We start from the raw sequence: 19900 nt of genomic DNA, 5'->3' as shown, positions 1-19900 counted from the left end.
TAGCCAACATAAGGTATTCTCTAGGGCTTTCGGAAAGCTGACCCTTGAATGCTGTGAACTTGTCACAAGAAGTGATTAAATATTTATTCATACGCTTGACATTGCACTAGCGTATTTCACCACATGAACATTTGGATATTCATCACTAACAATATTCTAAACGTTTATTCATTAGGGTAATTTCACGAAACCTCATCTAACAGACAGCCCAAATGGAAGACCAATGCCCCCCTCTCTCTCTCTGTCTCTCTTCCTCTCTCCCTCTCCCTCTCTCCCTCTCTCTCTCTCCTATTATTGAAACACAGACATATGTCATCATCTCTCCCTGGGACTCGAATGGTGCCTATTATAAACAAAAGTTCACATTAGCATTACTCTTCAGATCTGGACTCACATAAGTCTCACATACTGTAAGATTTTGGATTCTGCACCACATTAGTGCAAACAATTTACAAAATTGAAAAATCTGATCTGTAAGAAAGTGGTGGTGAATTTTATAGAAATAAGTACGGTTAATACTTTCTGTAAATGTTGTGTATTATATTTTATTCATTTTATTATATCATATAATGTCAGTTTCTAATGATAGCATAGTTAAGGATTTGCTTATACATCAGCAAATATTCCTGCTTGCAATGACTGAAGGCAAAATATCAAAAGTCATATTTTCAATATTAATGTCTCTGTTCTTTATCTATTTGAATGCTATCATGGTCTATACTCTTTGGAGTAAGCCTGTTTTTAAAGTGACACCACGCTACATTCTGTTTAACCACATGCTTTTCAATGACTCAATACATCTAATTTTTTCCTCTTTGTTGTATGTTTTATTTCTGGCCTCTCTCAAGTTAGTCATGGCTGCTTGTACTGTTTTAGTTTTTGTTTCAGGCACAACTTTCTATAACGCACCTTTAATCCTGGCTGTGATGTCAGTAGAGCGTTATGTGGCTATAAACTTTCCTCTAAGACATGCAGAAATAACCACTCAGAAAAGAACTTATATTGCTATTGGAATTATTTGGAATATAAGTATGATGCACTTTATAATTGACTTGCTTTATGTAGTATTGACTGATCCTACAGTTTTTTCATCGCAAATATTTTGCACTAGAGAAAAACTCTTCATAAAGCAATGGCAAGTAGATCTTCGACAGGGCCTCAACATATTTTACTTTGTGTCAGTGTCTGTGATCATCCTTTTCACTTACATTAGAATTTTGATCACAGCCAGGTCCATTTCCTCCAATAAAGACTCTGCTGCAAAAACTCACAAGACCGTGCTGCTGCACATCATTCAGCTGGGACTGTGCCTTACTTCCTTTCTTTATAGCTCCATAGAGCGAGCTGCAGCAACGAGCAGCACCAGCAGCAGCCTCTTTGCAGATCTGCGTTATCTAAACTATTTGTTTGTGCTGATCTTGCCACGCTGCTTAAGCCCACTCATTTATGGACTGAGGGATGATGCTGTAAGACCTTTATTTATCTACTACTTTTGCTGTGCAAGAGGCAAACGCAGGTCTACTGTCAATGTACACTGAATTTCAGATGCTTACGGATTCTTAAACCTGTTTAGTGTCATATATACTGTTGTATAAACTTATGACAGAAATATAGTGTGAATTGTTATGAACAGTTACATTACTACCTCATTTAAATACTCCATTAAATGAAAACAGTTATCCGTGTGTTTTACTTCAAAGCCAAACATGGGCTTGAAGACTTTATTGCAAATACTCTGAGACTATGTACTGCTGAAAAGATCATACACAATAAAATAAACTGTATAGAATAGTAGTGTAAAATGTTTAGTAGAGAATACAGAAAATGGCAACTTAAAGAAACACGTGTATTGTGTTCAGCTTTCAAGCCAATTTCCCTCTTAAAAATGTTTTCATGTTTGTGATCATTTAAAATAAAGTCATACAAGGATATATGGGTTTACTAGACATAAATTTACAATAAACCTTCCAACTCCAGAAAGATTTAATGACTCAATACACTTAAATGATTACTGGGATTTATTTAATTCATACAAATGCATTTATTTGCATCAAAGCTATTAGAAAGTAACTGTGGCACTCCTGCTTTTACTTATTAACACTGTGCTCTTTGGGAGATGGCCATGTGCATATGAAGACTGAGATCATGTAGTTTTATGCAAAAGAGTTTTTGTTTTGTGTTTAAAATATTTTTCTGAATATACACTTTTCCTAGAAAAATGCTCATATTTCTGATCAATTCAAGAGCAGTCTTGCAGGCACAACATATTTTGTTTAATATTTAGCTACATGTTTTCTATGATGTTCAATTCATGGAATTGATGAGGAACATGACAAAAGCTTGAGCTCGTGATTCTTGAGCAATGTTGAAATTGGATCAATATAAAAAATTCTGTAATTTCTTCTCTATTAACAAACTAAAGCTTATTATCCTCAGTATTTACCACTCTGACTTTTTGTTTGTTTTAATCAGAACCCCAATTCAATATGTATATAGTTTTCTTAATGGCCTTTGTCAAAACGCAACATGGTTTTCTGCATAATGAGTGAAACAAAAGTGACAGCAGCAAGACAAAATGTCCAAGATACATTGAAAAATGAAAAGAACCAGAATCAAAATGTTATTTTCAAAAGACAATGCTATTATGAGTGGTTACTTATCCACAACTGTAAACTATAGAGTCAAACAGTTGTGTGTGGGTATCAGGGTCATTACTGATATTCAATTTTATCTTTCCATTTATAATATTTTAATATTAAATAGATAAGTGGTACATAAGTTATTCACTCAGGCAATAAGTGTTTGGGAGTCATTGTATGTTCTGATCTACCAGTCAATGAATATTTTCAAAATTCAAATTTAAATATATAGTGCCAATGATGCATGCAAGGTGCAGTATGAGTTCATCTGACAGGACTGATACACCACACAGCATGCTCCACTGATGGAGTATGACCCTATAGTGATAAAGTGACGCAACTGTTCAATTCAGCACGAGTCGCAGTGGCAGAACAGAGCACTTTCTTAACTCTGAACACTTTTATTCAAACATTCAACATATTTTATAAATAGTCATTGTCAAAATTTAAAAACATTTTTTAGAAAAATAAGAGAGGTGTGTTTCCACTCAGAAGTGTGTCGTCATCTCTCCCTGTGGTCCACGTGGTCTCCATTATAACCATTAATTCACTCGGGTCTTCATATTCAGATCTAATCTCATATATGAAATTGGGTTTCAGCATCAAATGACATAAGAGATCTGTAAATGCTCATCATATGTAAATGTTATCTATTCTTATTAGAAATCTGATCTGCAGGATTGTGTTGTTAATTTGCAGTGGTTTGACTTTTATTTGCGTTAATATCTTTAAATAAAATTGCATGGTTATCTTTTGTATAATATAATGTCAGGTACTTATAATAGCAGCACAGAGATTTTGTTTGTACAGCAAATAATTCAGGTTGTGCTGATTGAGGGACAAATAATGAAAGTAATTTGTGCAATACTGTCTATATTCTTCATCTTTTTTAATGTCATCATGGTCTTCACTCTTTGGAGCAAGCCTATTGTTAGAGAGACGCCACACTACAACCTGTTTAGCAACATGCTCAGGGCTCTAATATTTTGAAGACAGGCAAGAGTGACATCTCCAACCCCCCAGCCAAACACAACAATGGGCCTACCGTTTTCACCACCTTCTCTGGGCCAGCATCCTGCAACCTGGACTTTTTAGGGGATTTTTTCTGTGTTTGCGCTCGGAGGCGAGGCAGGCGCTTCCATCGTGACACCTATAACACGAACGATGCAATACACCTAAATTTATTTAGTGCTAATAAAATTATTAAGCCTATTTGGAGAGAGATGTTTAATAATTTTATTAGCTCTAAATAATTAAAAGTGTATTGCATCGTCGATGTTGGTTAGTAACCTTATTTTTCTGAGATTTAATTACACAGAATTTATGATAAATTAATTATTTTATAAAGTGTCATAAAGCCAGGGCCCCCGGCACCATCTCAGTGCACCCAGTTTGAAAACTACTGGGACTTAGTAAGTAGCCACATAAAGTGGGTAGGGTCTCCAAAGGCAAACAGGTCCTGGGTGACGGTCCAGACAAAGAGCGGTTCAAAACCGGTGTTGGAGTTCACCCCGGTGAACGAGAGAGTCGTTTCCCTGCGCCTTCAGGTCAGGTATAGGTATTTTACTGTTATTTGTGCTTATGGGCCAAATGGCAGTGTCGAGTACCCAACCTTCTTGGCGTCTCTGGAAGGGGTGCTGGAAAGTGCTCCGACCGGCGACTCCGTCGTTCTACTGGGGGACTTCAATGCTCACATGGGCAGTGACAGTGACACCTGGAGGGGCGTGATTGGGAGGAACGGCCCCCCTAACCTGAACCCGTGTGGTGTTCTGTTATTGGACTTCTGTGCTAGTCACAGTTTGTCCATAACGAACACCATGTTCAAGCATAAGGGTGTCCATCAGTACACATAGCACCAGGACACCCTAGGTCGGAGGTCGATGATTGACTTTGTGGTTGTTTCATCTGACCTCCGGCCATATGTCTTGGACACTCGTGTAAAGAGGGGGCAGAGCTTCAACCAGAACTAACCAGATTCAACCAGGGAGGTTGGAGACATTGTGTCCGAGCGGACCATGTTCTCCACCTCCTTTGTCGATGCGGCCGCTCAGAGCAGTGGCCATAAGGTCTCCGGTGCCTGTCGTGGACCCTGGAAATAAAGGATGCTGAAGTAGGAGTCCTATCAATCCATGTTGGCTCGGGGGACCTGGAGGCACCTGATAGGTGTTTTTAATGTGTTTTCGGATTTGTTAATTTGTTTTCGGATTTGTTAATTTGTTTTCAGATTTGTTCATTTGTTTTCAGATTTGTTCATTTGTTTTCGGATTTGTTAATGTGTTTTAGTATTTGTTCATTTGTTTTCGGATTTGTTCATTTGTTTTGCACTTCTAGGCCATCTGGCCTGATGAAGATGAGCAGTAAGTAGAAACAAGCACAGAGTTCTTACACCATTCTGTGTTGATGTAAACATGCACACCACCACCACGAGTCTAACTGCACAGAGCTGCATTTCTGTCGGCACGAAACGAGGTGAGTCCATCGAGCTGAATGGCGGTGTCCGGGACTCTGTCGCTGAGCCACGTCTCCATGAAAACAAACACGCAGCAGTTTCTAATATCTCACCGTGTAGGGCGTTCGAGTCGGATGTAGTCCAGTTTATTGTCCAGGGAGCAAACATTGGATAGTAGAATGGACAGGAGAGCCGGCCGACTAGGGTTTGTTTTTAGAATAGCACAAACACCCGCCTGCTTACCGTGCTTCCTCTTCCTCATGCACCACTTTCGGCGTCCCCTCTCCTGGTCTCCGGTATCAGGCGATGCCGAGGACTGGATTCCTGGTCTTCGAAGCAAGCTGAGGTCACAAAGCCTTTCCAGTACATCATTGTGCAGGTATGATTGTTAATGTTTGTGTCAAACAAGACTTCAATGTTTGTGTCAAACAACTGAATTTGTTGTAACATTAAAACAGACGATCACAACTTACTCTGTGCTAAAAGTGATGCTTGCAGCTCCATTGGGTTTTTTTACCCAGATACAATAGTGTTATTTTCTGATTGGCTATTGTGTAGCCTCTTTTTTTGATTGGCTGGTAAATGGCAGGCTCGATTAAGAACTCCAGGGAAGATGCGCTTGTTTCCTGCCCGGTTCCATAGAGACAGCGGTGTGGACAGATACATTTTGGGCGCTGTGGCATATTAAATATATGATAAATAGTAAGTTTTTCTGCTTGAGAAATACAATGTGTGGAGGGAGAACGTGACAAAAGACCCAAATGAGTGACTGTCACACTCAATGCATGACACTCGAGAGCCCTGTATCCTTTAGGTCTTACATCTCTGCTAGACTCTAGCACATTCCTATATAACCTAACCCTACAGTATATGCTTATCTTGACAAACCATGTCCCACCAGCACGCATGCACACAAGACACACACAAACAATCAGAGAAGACACTGTGCCCCAGAGCACATGAGGAAATACTTTCAGCATTTGTTAATATCTCATCGTGCCCCCTCCAGGACCTTTATGTCTCTCTCTACCTCTATCTCCATCACATCTATTTTTTCCTCTCATGAAAGCTTCTTACATTTTGATGTAATTTTATATAAATTAAAGTCTTAGCATATGCCTACAAGGAGCATCAGAGATTAAATTACAAGAAGAGACTTTTTGACAAAGGAGGCTAATCTTGAAGAGCTAATTGATGTTGATGCAGGTTTTAATTGCTTATTTCAGTATTAGAAGATTAAATGATTAAATTAAAATTTTAAAAGGACTTGTATTTATATTGGATGTATTTGGTTTGTTGGCTTTATAGCCGTTAAAATTAAAACTTTCAAATTAACTGATTTTTTATTTATTTAACCAACAGTTTATTTTTATGTGAAAGGTCCAACTTGCCATAATATGGTCTCTTAGGCTCTGATCCCACCTGACGTCCTGGGTTATTGCCGTCCAAGATTAATTAATCGAGAAGCATTAACAATCATACTACAAATGTGGTTTGCATGCTCAGATCACAATATGCAGAGCCGATCGGCCCTATAGGCACACTACGCAAGTTGGGTAGGGCCCCGCAAATTACGCAAGGCCCCACCTCCCCCTGCCTCATTTTACAGCGTGTGTTAATGTTTACTGTGTAGCATCGGCAAGGATCCCCTAAAAAAGGAGCTCATGGGCTTCAGCACCCCTATAAAGGAGCTCAGCACCGATAAAAGGAGCTCAACACCCCTAAAATTGTTATTAATATTTTAGTCCAGCAAGTTGCCTCCGCTGTGGAGTAGCACAGGACCTGAGTGACTCGTCCATAGTCATAAACGGAGAGAAATAGCGCCGGTTACAATGTTCTTCCACAAGACGCATGAAGTTCTGTTTATTAACTGCTAGAGCGAGAAACAAAAACAGCAGCGTGACAAATAAACTGCATACCTGTGTAGTGCATACATGTGTCTCTATTGTTAAAGTTTATTGTTAATTTGATACTCATTTTAACAATCGGGAGTCATGTACACATGATTTTGTGGTCAGTCGTCATGGAAACATGAAGCCCTGGCATTTGGACCAGAGTGAAAATAAACGCCATATCACTGTATACCACCAGAATGTGTGAAAACACTCACTGTGGCTTTTTAAATGAATTGTAATTCATTCCTAGATATATCTGTTATCTTTCAATTGTGGCTGACTATCAATCTAGACAAAAAATTAAAGTTTAATGTTTTTCTTTTGCTGTATTTATTCATTTCTCACAGGCGTAACTCCTGAACTCCTAGCATTACTCTCTCTCTCTCTCTCTCTCTCTCTCTCTCTCTCTCTCTCTCTCTCTCTCTCTCTCTCTGTGTGGCCTGCCAGTGAGCAATGGACATACGACAGTTCTTTAAAAGAAAAAGACAGATTCAGGTGAGAGACTAGGGACAGTCCATAATGATCTTGTGAAAGGAATTTTTTCATTTAATAAAAAGTTAAAAGCCCAATAATAATAATAATAATAATAATAATAATAATAATAATAATAATAATAATAATAATAATAAGAAGAAGAAGAAGAAGAAGAAGAAGAAGAAGAAGAAATATAGCTGGCAGGCCTTCGGATGTTTTCTTATTGCTATACGGTATACTCTATACAGAATTTAGCAAGTGCAATGTCTCAGCAACATGTACACCACGTTTGATGTAAATCACATGAATGTCCTAGGAGGAGTATTTAAAAGTTCACCACATGCAACTGTTGTGACTCACACACTTCCTGGCACCTGTTGGTGGCGCTATGTCCGAGATTCACAATAGGCACATCAACCACATTTGATGTCAATCGCATGAATTCCCTAGGAAGACTATTTAAAAGTTCACCGCTTGCAATTATGAAATAATCCAAAATGCCAAAATGGCCGACTTCCCGTTGAGCGGATCTCATAGTTTAGAGCGCGCATGTTGTTCGGGTCGATGAGATCTATATGCGTACCGACTCTCGAACATGTGCGTACATAATTACCTGATCTGTGCACAAATCTTTGTGCTACAGAGCCCCCCTGCCACGCACGTATTCCAGACTTTGCCCAAGCCTAGCATCGCCCGACTCTGACATTTGTGTCAAATTTCAAGAGTTTTTGAGCATGTTAAGGGACCCTAATTGGCCAATGTGTGCAAAAAAAAATAAAAATAATAATAAACCCGAGCAAAAACATTAGGGCTTCGCACCAGTTGGTGCTCAGGCCCTAAATATAGCTGCAAGAAGCGATGTCGGGCCCTCGCACGTTTTTTTATCGCTATACGGTGCCTCCCAGAAAACAAGTGCATGAAGTTGGTAAATTTCAGTGGTTTATTTTATGTTGTTACTGACCCATTTGGGGACTGTACAGTAGGTAAATGAAACCCCACATTTTAGATAAATGGGGGCGCTTTTGAGCCACTTAAGAGACACACCTTTCTCTGACCTTTTTGTCCACACTTAACAGCCAACAAATGTGATGTATGTGTCAAATTTCAAGTTAATCTAAGCATGCCAAAAGCCTTAAATATGCCTAAAATAAAAGTAAACTTTGACACGATGCCATGGCAACAGTGTTTGAGATATCAAAAATCCGTTCACAATTTCACATTAGATTCAATTACATGAATCCTCTAGGAGGAGTATTTAAAAGTTCATTGCATGCAACTGTGAAAAAATCCACCTTTGTGACTGACACACTTCCTTTTGCCTGTTGGTGGCGCTATTCACAATAGGCACATCGATGCGATCGGAATCCTTGGCCGAACATACACACCGCGTGTCATCACAATAAGACATTTTTTGCTTTAGATATTAGACATTTCCTGTTTCTCTGAATTCGCCATAAATTAGTCGCCTCGCCATGGCAGCACCATTCGAGATATCAAAAATCCCTTCAGAATTTAGCAAGTGCAATGTCTCGGCGTCATGTTCACCACGTTTGATGCCAATCGCATGAATTCCCTAGGATGACTACTTAAAAGTTCACCGCATGCAATTATGAAATAAGCCAAAATGGCTGACTTCCTGTTTGGCGGAGCTCATAGTTTAGAGCGCGAAAGTTGTTCGGGTCGATGAGATCTATATGCGTACCAACTCTCGTGCATGTGCGTACATAATTGCCCGATCTGTGCACAAATGTTTGTTTTTGCATTACAGGGGGCGCTACAGAGCCCCACTGCCACGCCCGTTTTCCAGTCTTTGCCCAAGCCTAGCGTCGCCTGACTCAGACGTGTGTGCCAAATTTCAAGAGTTTTTGAGCATGTTAAGGGACCCCAATTGGCCAATGTGTGCAAAAAAAACAAAAAAAAAAAAAATGAAAATATGAAGTGGAGTTATCCATCTGGCCATGAGAAGTGAAAAAAGAAACAAAATGAGAGTGAAATGTCAGAACAGCAATCAGGCAAACTTTTGTTCTCTTCAAGTTTGATGTCACCAAGAGCAAATAACAGCAAAGTTAAGTTGATGTGATTCTGTCTCTAGTCTCTATCTGACTAGCTAAATTAGCTGTGCAGTGCTGCCAGTGCATCTCTTGGCCTGTCTGTCTGTCTGTCACACAACAATTTATTGCGTGAACATTCGTGTGAATAAACGCCCAAGGGCAACAGTGTTTTTTATTTTTTTATTTTTTATTTTTTTGGCAACGGTGTTTCTAAACAGCAGCTCGATAATTGCGCTTTCCAGCAGAAACATCTGTGTGGGGACCAGTACAAAAAGTAGCGTGATAACACTCCTAAATGACAAGGTTTATAGTCTCTCAATCAAGATTACAACAACGTTAATGCAATATGGAAACCAATGGATTTACACTGGAATGGGCATAATGCCAGGTCAATATGAATGCACATCCCTCAGTAAATAATAACCATCAGGGATCAAGTATTGCTCTCATGCATACTATAGAACACAGTGATATAGTATGGCAAGCCATTTTAGCTTTTATACATTCACATGATATGGATTTTTGATATCAAGAATTCAGTTTTCAATACTTAAAATGTAAATATTAAGAGTGCGATTTCTAGTAGTAACCATATTTTTGATATCAGGAATTACATTTTACACTAGTAAAAATAATTTCTGATATCTGCTATTGCATATTCACTAGTTGAATATTGCAAGAGCCAAGCCATATTATAAATAGTATTTCATATATGAAAATGGATAAAGAGGAATCTGAGGGAGGCAGTTTACAGTAAGTGGGGCCTAATGCAGCTCATAAAATGAATAATAGTTATCTATAACTTACAGGTGCTATGCTGATGTGTGGCAAATGGTTTACATGGCTCACGGGTCAGGTAGGAGGACCCCTTAGCAGAATTTTGCTCAGGGAGGTCAGGATCGGCTCTGACAATATGACTTCAACACGGATTTGCCCCGTTCAAACCAATACTTAGCGCTGATCATTTGTGAGCCAATCATCCAGGATGCATGTTAATGTGAAGTGTGAATAGGACCATTTATACACTACCCAGCTGATAAAGGTAATTTGTACCTACAGTAGATCCCATTCAGGTCAATTAATAGGACTGAGTACTGATTTATTAACTCATGAATACAAATAACTTGAAATAGCTTAGGTATTATGCACAGAAAAAAAATTTAATTTGGATGGTTTACATCCAAAAAAGCGACCTAACAATTAATGGCCTCTGCAGTGGTTTATATTTTGGGATCAAGAAGCTTGTTGATGCAGGACAAATATTTGAAATTGCAAGTGAAATAAGACAATATTTCTCCAGGATCATACGCATCATATTGGATCCAGAGTGCCTGCTGTGTGCTACTGCCGCATCGCCATCTTGGAACTTTACATCTTGGATTCGGATCCGATCACTGAATCATGCTAAACACGCAATATGTTTCTCTATCAGATTTTTTTTCAAATGTAGCAGTTAGGTATTAACCTAAAATAGTGTTTTATTCATGCATGCAGTGCACTATATTAATCTGGTGTCAATTCTAGATACTTCTTTTATAGTATCAAAATGTTGATTAACGGTTATCAGCCATGTCAGTATTGCTTCCTTATTATGTTTGCACAGGCTGAATGAATTGTTTGCTTGACTCATAGATCAAGACATCTCATACTGAATGTAAAAAAAGAAAACATTTTAAAAAATCACAAAGATATTGATATTACAGATATTGACTGCTATACTGTGTTGTGTGTAAAAGCGGTTTGACATAACAGTAATAAACTGCTTTGTACATAATGTAAGTTGTCTACATGCATTACATAAATAATCACAAAAGGAAACCGAATGACATCACAGGAATGTTTAAACTCATGAGGTCTATTATTTACGCTCAGACACGTGCCATCATCTCTCTCTGGTGCTTATTATAAATGTCATCTCAGGGTCAGTTTTATTCTTTGTAGCTGGAGTCCCATATCAATGTGGGGTTTTATACCAGACAAAACAGATTAGTGCAAGCATGCAATTTATCTTCTCTTTGTTATTGAATCTCTAATCTGATCTGTGAAGAAGTGGTTGTGCTTTTTTAGAGATCATCCTTTATTGTATTAAGTGATATCTGTAAATATTTTTTGTTCACTTTTTGTAGCATAATATGTCAGTTTCTAATGATAGCATAGTTATATACATCATTATACATCAGCAAATGTTCCAGCCTGTTCTGTCTGAAGGATTAGTATCAAAAGTCTCTTTTGCAATTTTAATGTCTCTGTTCTTTATCTATTTGAATGCTATCATGGTCTACACTCTTTGGAGTAAGTCTGTTTTTAAAGAGACACCACGCTACATTCTGTTTAACCACATGCTTTTTAATGACTTGATTCAGCTCTTTGTTACGTCTTTGTTGTATATTTTAAGTCTCGCCTATCTTAATGCACCTTTAAACCTGGCTGTGATGTCAGTAGAGAGTTATGTGGCTATAACATTTCCTCTAAGACATGCTGAAATAGCCTCTCAGAAAAAAACTTATATTGCTATTGGAATTATTTGGTGTATGAGTATGATACAATTTATAATTGACTTGTTTTATGTATTGTTGACTGATCCTACATTTTTTTCATCACAAATATTTTGCACAAGAGAAGGGCTCTTCATAAAGCAATGGCAACTAGATGCTTATCAGGTGGTTAATATGTTCTACTTTGTGTCATTGTCTGTAATCATCCTTTTCACTTATATTAGAATTTTGATCACAGCCAGATCCATCACCTCCAATAAAGAGTCTGCTGCAAAAGCTCACAAGACCGTGCTGCTGCACATCATTCAGCTGGGCCTGTGCCTCACCTCTTTTCTCTACAGCATTATAGAGCGAGCTGCAGCAACGAGCAGCACCAGCACCAGCCTCTTTATGGACCTGCGTTATCTAAACTATTTGTTTGTGCTGATCTTGCCACGATGCTTAAGCCCACTCATCTATGGACTTAGAGACGATGCTGTAAGACCAATATTCATCTACTACTTTCGCTGTGCCACAGGCAAAAGCAGGACTACTGTCAGAGTACAGTGAATGTAAGCCAAGCTATGTTATTTTTTGTTGTAGAACAACAACAAGAAAATAAAATATGATTTTTTTTGTCCCAATCTACTAGGAGTTTTGATTCATCACTGCTCTGTGTGTTTCACACTGATTATTTGCATGTGGCTGTGTTCTCACAAAGCCAATTCATTTAGTCTGATGTTTAAATTATTTTATTAATGTTATACAGGTTTGAAAAGGGTAGATTGGACTTTAACACAGTTAGGGCTTATATCCAGTTTTCCTATCTTGAAAACCCTTTTAAGTTTATGTTTATTTAAAATAAGTCATACAAGCAACATATGAGCTTTCTGTATAATAATTTAAAAGAAACCTTTTAACTTTAGAAATAATTAATTGCTTGGTACACTTAATTGATCATTATTTGATAGGCTGGGATAGAGTTAACTATTGTATTCTGATGTATGTGACTTTACTGATAGATTTTAGCACCGTGTTTAATATTGAAATTGGATCAATACAAAAAGTTCTGTAATGTCTTCTGTATTAATAAACTAAAGCTTAATGTCCTTAGTGCTTAGCTCATATTCACTATTTAATTTCAACCACAATACTGTAGTGGTAGTCAGCTAAAAAACAAAGTATGTTTGTCAAAGTATTTATCACCCTGACTTTTTGCCTATTTTAATCACAACCCTAATTCAATGTATGTATATAGTATTTTTCTCTATAATAAGTGAAAGAGAAAAGACAGAATGTATGTACTGAATATACATTTATAACAGATTTTTGTTCTTATAGACAATGTAGAGTTTTCTTCAGAAGGCAATAATGACTTAGTTCATTTGCTTGAACTTTATTGGAACTTTTTCTATTTATACATATTTAAATCTGCAACTACTCCTATTCTGAAATATCCTTCCTTTTACTGATCACTATCGTCACTGTGTTTTAGACATTATTTGTTGTTGGGAAATTGGTCAAGTGAAAAAGATTGAAAACTACAGGCTGTTGTGTGTAAAAATCTCAGGAGATCTGCAGTTTCTGAAATAGATTTGTTTTTTGTCATTGAAAGGGCCTGGAAAGCTGCAGTGAATCCTTTCTCTACAGTGTAACATCTTTAATTTAGCCAACATAAGGTAGTCTCTAGGGCTTTGGGAAAGCTGACCCTTGAATACTGTGAACTTGTCACAAGAAGTGATTAAATATTTATAGATCTCTTTAATTGACATTGCACATGTGTATTTCACCACATGAACATTTGGATATCCATCACTAAGTAGTGCACTGAACATGTCGCTAAAGGTTTATTCATTAGGGTAATTTCACGAAACCTCATCTAACAGACAGCCCAAATGGAAGACCAATTCTCTCTCTCTCTCTCTCTCTCTCTCTCTCTCTCTCTCTCTCTCTCTCTCTCTCTCTCTCTCTCTCTCTCTCTGTGCACATGCGTGGCGGAAGAGTGAGCGTGGTGTGTGGAGCGTGTGAGAGCGGTTGCCCTTTCTTGCCAATTTTTTCTGCACTAAGTGCAAATTGTTCCGTTTAAACATCTCCGACAAATCATAATTACTTGTGTGAGAGTGGTTGTGTGTAAGAGGGGAAATAATTGTGTGTGCGCGTGAGTGCGAGCGTGAGTGTGTGTGTGTGTGTGTGTGTGTGTGTGTGTGTGTGTGTGTGTGTGTGTGTGTGTGTGTGAGAGAGAGAGAGAGAGAGAGAGTAGCGTGTCGGAGCAGCATGTCGATGGCGGATCCGAGCAAGAAGTTGTGTGAAAGTTTGACTCGCCGGCACGGTGTGAGGGTGGTGTGTGCGGCGAGTGTAGAGGAGTGTGTGCTAGCCATCGGTGAGGTAGTGGGGTACGAGAATATTGTCGCCGCCTCTAGAATGAGCAGTGCAATTGTTGTCTTTCTGAATGATGTTGATAGAGTTAGAAAGCTGACTCAGACAGGCATCATGATTTAATAATGAGCTTAAATTAGTTTCTGCCTTCAGTTCTCCTGCCAAAAAAGTAGTTCTGTCTACTGTCCCTGTTTTCATAACTGATTAAATGATTGGTAAAGAGTTGACTAGGTACGGGCGATTGGTCTCCCCCATTAAAAGAATCCCCCTTGGATGTAAGTCCTCACTGGGTAAACACCTGCTGACTTTTAGAAGAGTGGTTTTTATGATTCCTGTCGCCCCCCCATTTTCATGATTTTCGCCTAGATGACATACCCACCTAAAAAGTGGTACAGCTCCCATATACTTTGACACACAGAGGTCTCATTGGAAAGAAGAGTGTCTCTAGTTTCTGATACAAGTGTCAGGGTGATTCTAGGCCTTACTGACACAGAGTTACAGAGGCTAGAATGGAGGATTTTTATTTCCGTCTGAGTTGTTTACCTGATAAACTGATTACATACATTGCTGTATTTAATGATGGTAGGTAAACAACAACTGAGGGTCATAGCCACATGTCTTGGCTTTCACCAAAAAAAAAGAAGTCAAAAGACTCAAAATGGATTTTATATGAATATTTTTCTACGGACATGTCCGTCCGTTCATGTTTTTCTTGTTTATTTGTTTACTGTATAACTTTGTATAAAAAGACTGCATGCTTAGTTCAAAAGTCCAATAAATTGCGCAATAAAGTTGAAAAAAATTAATATGCGCATGCTCATTGCACAGCCCGAACTCACCAGATGTATCATGTTGCATCTCGTTGGAATCGTCTCTTTGTTGGCTAAAGAGCTATGATGCTCGCGAAACATCAAATCGCTACTGGAGGGAGCAATTGTCAGTCAACAGGAGGGTGACCCACATAGCATGGAGAGACCTCATTGGCTTCTTAGCTGCCTATCTCTGCACTACAGGCACTGGTTGGCTCATGAGAGGGCTTGTTTGATTCGTTAGACCCTCGACTACAAATCTGACACGTTTTGAAAGTTTTGTAAGCCTCCAATGAGAAGTAGGAGTCGAACAAACGACGGAAGTGAACCGCTGTTTACAGTTTCCGGTCAGAAACATAATTCTTGTGAGGCGAGCAAAGCATTTTGGATTAAAAGGCTTACATTTTCCAGTTCCTTGGACTCTTGGGGATTTTTACAAGCATTTGTTTTGGAAAATACATTAACATTAGTGACAATGTGAAGAAAGGGAAATTTAAAGACCAGCGTTTAAAGGTGAGTAAGCAAACCGAACTAATGCCACCTAGTTCAAGTGGCTATCAAATGGTTAAATGACTATAAATCATATTATGCTTTGTGTGTGCACTTAATAAAATCCTGAGAGTCTAAGCTTTCAAACAGTATATAATTTAACCATGTATTTAGAGGATTTAATGCTTAAAAGTTACAATGAAGTTACAATGAAGTACTCTCGCCTCCTAGCGGTGGTGGCTCGTTCTCGCGACGGCGACCTGATATGGAAGGTGTTGAAGAGTAAAATGCTGTTTTTAAATTCAGAATTGAGGGGCAATATATACATTTCTTCTGATGCTGATATTAAATGCTTTAAATGTGGTAAGACTGGGCATCTTGTTCGGGCCTGTCCTGAGAGACAGAGTGTCCCCGGTGTTTCTGAGCGACCGGGGCAGGATGCAGCTGGGCCTGCTGTGGTCGTTCCCCCTGCAGCTACAGTTCGGCAGGCTGCTGAGGGCCCCGGAGCTGCTGCTGCACTAGACGAAATGGTGAGTGAGCCCCAAGCCCAGCCTGCTGCCCAGGAGCCCACTGTAGCAGAAGTAACACCAGAGAAGCCCCTCTCAGCTGAATCGGCCACGGTGAAGCCATGCTCGGCCGAACCAGACCAGACAAGCTGTGTCGGGCTGAACCAGACTGAGAAAGACCGAGCTCAACTGAGAAAAGCCCAGTGGCTTCTGGTGCAGTGCTGGAGCTGCCTGCGATGGCAAAGGCAGGCACAGAGGTGCAGAGCAACCGCCTGGAAACACCAGCCACTACACCAGTGCAGGAGGACAGGGGAGACTTGGAGATGGTGGATGAGCCCACGTTTAAAGTACCAACAAAAAGGAAAAAGAAAGGTAAGGGATAAGGAAAGAGACAGGCAAAAAAAGAGACGAAGGCAGAGCAAAGGGAGTCAGATAGTGATGACTCTGTGTCAGACTCTGTGTTAAACGTTGATTCCCAGGACGAACAGTTAAATACAGTCTACAGCGCTGAGGACATTAAAGATTTTTTAAAAAACACTAAATGGCAGAAGAATGTGGCAATAGAGGAGTTTTTCCCTGATTGTAAGCAGTTTCTACACGATGTGAAACATTTTAGAAAGGAAGGAGCATTTATGGATGTAGAAATCTTTTGTTTAAAGAAACTGATCACTAAAGGGAACAAGGAAAACTCTGATGATGACTAATAGTATGTGTGGTGTTTTTTATACTAGAGAGGTTCTTACCCTTTATTGTTGTTATGAATGAAGCATCTGCCACGTCTCCCGACCGCCACCAGAGGGAACCTTCGCCTGAGTTTTAGCGGCTTCCTGACTACATCTCCCACAAACCACCACTCCTGTCATGATTACACCACCAGCTGTTTCCCATTTCCCACGCTATAAAGACTGAACTTGAACTTTCCCCCAGTGCGAAGTCTCAACTAGTTTTTGCTGTCATTCTGAGTGTTTTCTTGTTATTCTGTTTTCCGGTTTCTGGTATTCTGTTTCTCTGATTGTTTGCCGCCTGCCCTGACCTATTTTCCGTGTTTACCGATTCTGATTTTTGTTCCATACATTGTTGTGTTTGCTGGCTCTGACCCCCGCCTGTTGTACCACGAGCTCCTAATAAAGCATGCAAATGGATCCTCCGTCTCATGACGCTTCATTATAGAAGACTTCGCCACTAAGTGATCCAGCCACTGTCTCGCTGAGTGCGACGGAGCTGCTCACCAGGCTCACAGGTGAACTCGCTTCAGCCCTTCGAGGTCTACAGAATCTCTCCGCAGTCACAGGTCCACGACTCCCCTTCCCGGAGAAGTTCGAGGGGAACCCCGCAAGGTGCAGAGGTTTCCCACGGATGGCAGCCGCATAGCCCTCGTATGCACGCTACTCACTGGAAGGGCTCTAGAGTGGGCTACTGCGGTGTGGAAGGAGGACGGCACCGTGTTCGCCTCCTTCAATCACTTCCTCACCCAGCTCCGTAGCATGTTTGAACATTCCGCCAGAGGAAAGAGTGCCGAAGAGCGCCTGCTGAGCATTTCCCAGGGCAAACACAGCGCCGCGGAGTACGCGTTGGAATTTCGCACACTCACAGCCCAGGCAGACTGGGAGGAGAGACCCCTCAAGCTACTCTATTGCAAGGGACTGAATCACGATCTGCAAGCTGAACTCGCGTGTCGTGACGAGGCGAGAGACCTGTCGGAATTCATGAATCTGTCCATTCGAATAGATAAGCTGATCAGAGCGCGGCGTTCACCCACGCGCTGGCCGCCATCCGAGAAGCCTGGCTCCAGGTGCCCCGCCTCCACTCACCTCACCGCGGAGGAGAGAGCGTGCCGTATGCATCATTCGTGCACCTCTATTGTGGCAACCCCGGACACCGGCTGTCATCCTGCCTTGTTATACCGCATAGGAAGCAGAACACACTCGTGAGTGTGACCACTCTCGCCGCTAACACTCAGAGTTGCGCCCGGTTCGGCGTACACTTGACGGTGCGGGGTAGAAGCATCAATCTGGAGGCTCTCATTGATTCCGGGGCCGCTGGGAATTTCGTTTCGGAGGAGTTCGTCAAGAGAATGCCATCCCGCTCACTGAGTTTGTTTCCCCCTTGGCAGTGGAGGCAATTGACGTCCGACACCTCGGAGAGGGACAGGTAAGATTCGTCTCCAAAAAACTTGAATTACGAGTGGGCCCCTGGCACAGTGATACGATTCAGTTTTATGTAATTTCCTCTCATCACTCCATGATCCTCGGTCTGCCGTGGCTGAGTCTCCACAACCCGGTCATCTCGTGGAGAGAACCACGGATCATCACCAGATCCAGCACTCCAGTCCCTCCCAAACTGCGCAAGAATATCACGATCTCGCGGAGGCGTTCAGCAAGGTCAACGCCACCAAGTTGCCCCCTCATTGCTCTAGCGACTGCTGCATTGAACTGCTTACCGATACCACGCCGCCCAAGGGCAGAATCTTCCCGTTGTCCCAGCCAGAAACCGAAGCCATGAACAAATATATTGAGGAGGATCTAAAGAAAGGATTCATCTGGCATTCTGTGTCACCGGCCTCATCCGGCTTTTTCTTTGTAAAGAAGAAGGACGAGGGTCTCAGGCCATGTATTGACTTTCGAGCGCTGAACGAGATCACTGTGAAATTTTGCTACCCGCTCCCACTTGTCCCCTCAGCCCTGGAACAGCTGCAAAGGGCCAAGTTCTTTACAAAATTGGACTTACGCAATGCGTACAACTTGATCTGTATACGAGAGGGGGGCAAGTGGAAAACCGCCTTCTCCACGCAGTCTGGACATTATGAATATTTGGTCATGCCGTTCGGCCTGGCTAACAGTCCGTCCGTATTTCAGTCCTTCATTAATGATGTCTTCCACGATATGCTGGATCGGTGGGTCATTGTAGCGATTTTGGCTCGCGAAGCAAGGTAAATATTTATAAGCAACTAAAACGTGTTATAGTGACTTCCAAATATTTTAACCTAAGTTGAAATTAACGGTACTGGAATTAACGTTACGCCTATTTGGTCTGTTCGTCCGCCGAACAGGCCGTGTAACCTTTATTAATTCTATGAAGGCGGTATCTTCCCGGCCAAGAAAGATTCGCTCTCCTTTTACTGTATACCGTAATTTAAATTAAATTAACTTAATAGAGCATGTAGTTCAGACCAGATATTGCAGGTACCTTAATTTGTGAGTGAGACTCAGAGACAAATCACCTGTGGCTCAAAATTATGACATTTAATGAATGAGACAAACACAACATAAAACTAACTACACAAACAAACAAAAGAAATAGGGAAAATGAAAATGAAAATAAAATAAAACAAAAGAAATTAAAATTGGGAAAAGGGAGGAAGAGACTGGAAAGAAGAAACTAGAGAAAGGAAGGAAAGGAGTGGCAAGCTTAAACTTCAAAATTAAATCACACCCTAACTGGGAAATCGTCACAGAAACTTAAATTCACCTTAAGATTCAATGAAAGATTCCTACTTAAAATTACGCATCTAAATTGATTGGTAGAGGAATGGCTACTTGCATTGGTTTGCAGCACAAGAATCTGGATGTAACGGAGAAATCTCAGTCAGAGTGGGGTCAGGCGTTCTTCTTGGAGGTTCTGGAGAGTGGAGCTTGCCGGAGGTTCTATGAAGGAAGATGGAGTCGTCTCTAAGCCGTTCCAAAAGTCTGACCACGGATTAGTGGTGTTTGTGACAATTTAAAGGTCGCAAACTCCACC

General features: G+C 40.5%; 2 protein-coding genes across 2 annotated transcripts; both read left to right on the top strand.

The window, feature by feature from the left end:
- Positions 1-555: 555 nt before the first annotated feature.
- Positions 556-1826, top strand: LOC113649749 (odorant receptor 131-2-like). The gene has a single exon (XM_027157698.2). It carries the CDS (start codon positions 570-572, stop codon positions 1536-1538), a length of 969 nt encoding a protein of 322 aa, XP_027013499.1. The 5' UTR covers positions 556-569; the 3' UTR covers positions 1539-1826.
- Positions 1827-11267: 9441 nt separating this feature from the next.
- On the top strand, positions 11268-12617 carry LOC113649854 (odorant receptor 131-2-like). Its single transcript, XM_027157870.2, has one exon. The coding sequence runs from the start codon at positions 11641-11643 to the stop codon at positions 12550-12552; it is 912 nt and encodes a 303-aa protein (XP_027013671.2). The 5' UTR covers positions 11268-11640; the 3' UTR covers positions 12553-12617.
- The last annotated feature ends 7283 nt before the right edge of the window (positions 12618-19900 follow it).

Source organism: Tachysurus fulvidraco, chromosome 21, assembly GCF_022655615.1.
Source record: "Tachysurus fulvidraco isolate hzauxx_2018 chromosome 21, HZAU_PFXX_2.0, whole genome shotgun sequence".
In the NCBI taxonomy this organism is placed as follows: Eukaryota; Metazoa; Chordata; class Actinopteri; order Siluriformes; family Bagridae; genus Tachysurus; species Tachysurus fulvidraco.
The sequence above is the reverse complement of the archived record's forward strand: the minus strand, read 5'-3'. Positions and strand labels throughout refer to the sequence as shown.

Bases quoted from the DNA above. Each gene is read 5' to 3' on its own strand.
- LOC113649749 (XM_027157698.2), top strand. From the start codon at position 570: ATGTCAGTTTCTAATGATAGCATAGTTAAGGATTTGCTTATACATCAG.
- LOC113649854 (XM_027157870.2), top strand. From the start codon at position 11,641: ATGTCAGTTTCTAATGATAGCATAGTTATATACATCATTATACATCAG.